Here is a 5,622-nt window from a genome sequence, read left to right on the forward strand (position 1 = left end):
CCGATAATGGCTGCAAAGAGAAGAAAGGAAGCTACGACAATCAAAATATCGTTCACATAGTCTCATTTCTCTCGACACCAAATAAAAATGGCATGTGCATAAACCTAATTATGAGATTAAGTCCACAGTAACTACTTGGATCACAACTGACTGCCTTCTTCTCTATACTCAGTTACTTTATTCTGTTTTTCTCTGCACCATTTGTTGATGCAATTTCTTTAACATCGAAGGCTGTTACACTTTCCTATATAAAAATATGCTACCGGCTTTGTTTCTCTTCTCGTATTTGATTGATCCCAGGAAGACATGTTTTCTTTGTGCATATTCTGCTCTTGACGTATGTTGTAAAAGAACAGAGTTCTCAAAGGTCACATGATAATGACAAAAATGATAACATGGTCTTATTTACCCAGGGCAGGCTCTCCAATATTATAGCACTCTTCGTCCAAAAAACAAAACAAAACAAAACAAAAACAAAACTGCCATTATTGTTAATCAAGCATTACCATCATCGTAATAGTAACCCATTTTACACCTGATTCAAGATGGACATCGTGGGTATGTACATTTTATCAATTGACATAATGCACTTGGCAGTTTTTCGATCTCGGAACCTCCCTTTTCAAGGCAAGAGTTGTACCCGCTATACCAAACTCCCCCACACAAAGACAAAAGAAATCAACATCTATACATGCAAATAAAGAAAAACAAGTGCATAACAATACTATCATTCCATACATAGATATTTCTTATGTCTTAATTGAAGGACAGCTTGTTACATAAAATACAGACACCCAAACGAACATGCGTTTCTAGCGAATAATTTCTCTCGTTTCGTTCAGGTTCTCGTTGATATTCTCTTTGTATACGTGTATAACAACTCGCTGGAGGACAAACGTTGCGCTATACACAGGGCCATGATTAAATGAGCCATCCCTCAAATAGCAGCTCAGATCACCTCATCACATTTTTGTGAGTGCATGGCTTTGCTTCTTGTTTGCATCTTTGACTAATGCTCATTTCAGGTCTCAAATAGTGATACTGAATTATACCACATTTCTAAAGTGGTACCATCGTATGACAGACTCACGGGATAACTGGCTGTGGTCTCATGAGAAGTTGTGGGGTCCACTTAAATGAGCAGGCATAAATCAGCGATATTGAACCTGGCAATAAAGCATGCTTGGTACATGATAAATGGTATTCGCAAAAGTATCTTAATTTATTTTTCATTACTTTGTTCGGTGTTACGAATGCAAAATTCTGTCGACATACCTCTCATTCACTTTCCTTTTCTATTCATACTGCAATATTCGGCTAGTCCGTGTTGATGTGTTTATCTCTTTGTGTTCTTGTTGCTGTTAGGCAGACAACGACCATGGCACTGTTTCATCAAATCAGCAGCCAGAATCTGGAGTGTCCTATCTGTCTGGCACTTTTCAACCAACCTAAATCACTGATATGTTCTCACACCTTCTGCAAGGACTGTCTGGAAAGTATCTTTCAAACTCGGCCAAACCAACAAACTATTGCATGCCCTGTGTGCAGGAGAGAAACGCCCTTACCCAGTGGAGGAGTGAGTAAGTTACAAACAAATGTACCCCTAAGTTCTCTGGTGGACGAAGTAAAAACCAAGAGTCCAACATGTTCAGTTTGTAAGACGGACGAAAAGCAGCCAGCTGTGTCCTACTGTCAGGACTGTGGGGATAATATGTGTAAGTCTTGTGAGAAAGACCATTCTAACTGGAAACGGTTCTCTAACCACACAGTGGTGACAATGGAGGAGGTGATGTCAGGAAAAGTTCCGCTCAAGAGGCGACGGAAATGTAAGAAACATCCTATTGAGGATGAAGACTGTTTCTGCCCTAATTGCCGGGAGTACACGTGCAGTAAATGTTGGATGCTGAAGCATTTGCAAGAGGGACACAAGCTGGAAGAGGCAGCTATCCATGAAGAGAAATTAATGAAAAATATCGAGGAATTGAAAGAAAGAACAACTTCAAAGAAAACAACCGTTGAAACCCATATCGAGTTCATAGAGACACAACGCAACGAAATAAACACTATGCTGAGAAAGCTCGATGATGACATCGACAAGACGTACGAGGAATACATGGAACTGTTGTCAGCCAGAAGAGAGACCCTGAAATGTCAAGTGAAACGATGGTCTGAAAAATTTGAGAAGGAATTACAAGTCATGGAGGAAGAGAGTCGGCAATCAGTCAGTCAAATGGACGCTATGGAAGAGCTGGTTAATAACGGCATGAAGGTACCGCTGGAGAAAGACGCTTTGTTTGCACACGACACGCTGTGCGAGAACTTGAAGAGCTTTCTTGGACAAGATGATCCTGACGACCAATCAGCGAGAGGTGTGACAGAACGTGCTCAGAAGTTTTCATTCCGTAGATACGTGAAGGTCAATGAACTTTTGCTTGGAGATCTGAGAAGGTGGGATGTCAGAGCAGACGTAGAGCTCCCAGTCAATGACAGCATGTCCTGTATGACTCGTGCACGAGACGGTAAGATGATGGTGGGATCGTATGATGGAGGAATCCATTTCTACTCCCCTGATGGTGAATTACAGCAGACCGTGCTGAAGGATGTACGTGTGGTTAACATTGGATTCCTGTCAGACGGTCGAAGTGTTGTAGGAGACTTAAAAAACAAGCTGTCACTCTACACTGCACAGTGGGAGCAGCTGCACGTCACGTTCGAGACGATGAGTGAGGATGAAGGAGGTCTTGGTGGTCTCACTGTGGATAGAGATGATAATATCTACGTAGGTTATGAGATGGCCAAGAAGGTGCAGGTATTTACCCCACAGGGAGGTAAGACAGTCAGGGAAATATCGTGTGATGGACACATGTCTTTGCAATTATTCTCCTGTCATACTACGGGGAAACTGATTCTGACAGACACATCAGAAGTCGTGTGCCTTGATGGTCAGGGGAAGAAGGAGAATGTCTTGAAGAAGAAGGAGGGTATGTTTGCCTGGCCAGCTGTTTGTCGAGATGATTCGGTCATTATAGCCTGGGTGAAGCACAAGGAGGGTCTCGTCAGTATCGATCGATACACGAAAGATTTGGCGCACAGGCACAATATCATCACTGATTTCAAGATACAAAAACCAGAAATAGGTTGGTACTATCTACAGGAGTTTGAGAGTGGTGAGATAGCTCTCTGCACTCCAGATAGACTATACATATTTCAATCGCTATCATGCCAAATTTAAATCTCGCAATCGACGTTACTAATTTTGTTTCCACATTTTCTTTGGAAGAAATAATCTGTATAGAGATGATTTGTCTGAATGGTAATACATTATCATGCAAATTTTATGGTTATTGGTTTTACATGTACCGCGCCTACATACATGAATAATCATTTCGAAAGGTATAAATAATGATAGGATGATTGATCTTTCCAGAAGTCAAGATTCAGTAACATCGCGTTTTTCCTGATGTCATTTTTCATTACATAAAGCTATTTTTTTTTTCTGGGCATGACACTGTTTTGTTTCGTTTTATTCAACATGTATATAGGGTATACAGTGTATGTCACTTTCCATGCCGTGCTGAAGTATGAATACGAACTGTGAAATTATGGAATGGTGTATGAAGACCACATTGACATGTACGTTATGGTATAATGATATATATATATATATATATATATATATATATATATATATAATAATATATAAGGTGAAGCGGGCATGGCCTCGTACGTTGTGGGTGCTGCGTTATCTTAATTTGTATATGATATGGACACGCCTTTGTAATAAGGTTTATAAAAGATGCTCTAAATCATAAATGTACAAATTCTTTCTTTAAAGTGTTGAACACAAGGTTTCCTCCCTTAAATAGGCATATCTTTTAAGCTATTGATACGGGATTTCGTAGCAGAAATTTCCAGTGTGTTATGCTGGCTATGCTGGCAGTTTTATTCTCTCTCTCCCTGTTTCTCTCTCTCTCTCTCTCTCTCTCATTCTCTGTTGTCACTTGTTCATGTATATGATTGTGTCTGTATTTTGAGAATGAAATTATGTTTTCGCAAAACACAGTGTCTGAGAGATTGCACTTGCATTTAAAATCTTTTATTCGATGATAAAATACCCACAATGTACTATACAAGTACGCACGATCAATTACCTATCATCAAATCAGTAATATTGTCGAGGTTTACCGTGTACTTAATCACTGGGCAGCATATACGAGCTCTACGGTGGACCGTTGACGCTTACTAACTTGTACTAATTGCATAAGTTCTCATTGTCACTGAAGGATATTGATAATCGCTCATGCCATACTACAAAGTAGCCACTATTAGAATATTTTCATTGTCTACATCGTGCAGGCGTGTCATTTCATAAAATAATAGCAATGATAATTAGTAACAGCTATACGAATGGGTTAAGCGTAGCTCCGCCTCATGCTCTAGTGAATCAATAGAAAGGTGAAATCTTCACTTATCATTGCTTATCAAGCCTCAATTATATATATCGAGTATCTTTACTTTGTTCATCATAATAAGAATTATAAGATATAACATGAATAGTATTCGATGAATGAAACTAGATGAAGAAGTCACGAAGAAATACGATGCTATACATTTCTCTCTCTGGATTAGCGGCATAACACCACAGAGAAAATGGTGTCAAACATAACGATGGAAAATGCCTCGTTCATTGTTACACAAAAAGATAAGTTTGACCTCTTGAATTTGATGTTCACTGTTTGTTTTCATATTCCCCGTGTAAAGCACAGACAGAGAATAATTAAATGAAACATACTATCTGTTTGTCTTACAAACAGTTTAAACGAAGTCATAGAGAAGTATCCATGGCACAATGTGAGGACTCCTCCACAGGAAAATGTATTAAACTTCGGATTCCTGATTTAGTTCTCACTGTTTAACTAATATTGCTTAACCACTCTTTAACGTGTTCACCAAGACAAGTTTAATAACAGAGACAAAACAGTACCTGCTAAAATGCCATTGATATTCCATGCTTTGAAGCCGGTTTCTTTCAACTGGTGAAATTCAACTTAAGGGCTATACCTCAGGTTGATGTAATGAAGGAGTTGCACCAACAATACAATTCAGCATCATGAAAATACGATTATAAAGTTTATCTTATTGAATAATATAGCATAGACTGTCAACTTCAAGCGCATTATCAAATACCCTCTCTGATGTCTGGCTCCTTTGTATATAGTATGTCTTCTTGAAGAATTTAACATAAGCTACCTTACTGAAGAAGACAGCACAGTCAGTAAGATTAACGACTCTTTAACACAAAAAGTGTTTGATTGAAAACAAAACTGCAACAGGGAAAAGCTATATGCCTTGGCAGGTATACTGGTATAAGCATACTTGTGTATGTCAAGGAATTGGTTAGAACTCAATTCAAATGCAGCATTCTCAATTTTTACGAAACTACTTAAAGACATGCATAACAACATAAAACACCTCAATCTCGTTATGGAATGTCATATAGTTCGAAACCTATCCAAGTTCTGTCAAAAGTAACTCTAACATGCCGTTTATACAGTTCATTCAGAGCGCTACATTCCTTAGGAGCGCTCCTGAACCCATCTAAAAGCTCTGAGCTCCGGAGCA

The 5,622-nt window shown here is 38.9% G+C and overlaps 1 protein-coding gene across 1 annotated transcript; it reads left to right on the forward strand.

Annotated features, from left to right (window-relative positions):
• Positions 1–1,378: 1,378 nt before the first annotated feature.
• On the forward strand, positions 1,379–3,232 carry LOC139740355 (uncharacterized). The gene has a single exon (XM_071650949.1). It carries the CDS (start codon positions 1,379–1,381, stop codon positions 3,230–3,232), a length of 1,854 nt encoding a protein of 617 aa, XP_071507050.1.
• The last annotated feature ends 2,390 nt before the right edge of the window (positions 3,233–5,622 follow it).

This window comes from Diadema antillarum, unplaced genomic scaffold (genome assembly GCF_040938485.1).
Source record: "Diadema antillarum isolate AM-2024a unplaced genomic scaffold, OU_Dant_1.0 seq00000847_RagTag, whole genome shotgun sequence".
Classification (NCBI taxonomy): Eukaryota; Metazoa; Echinodermata; class Echinoidea; order Diadematoida; family Diadematidae; genus Diadema; species Diadema antillarum.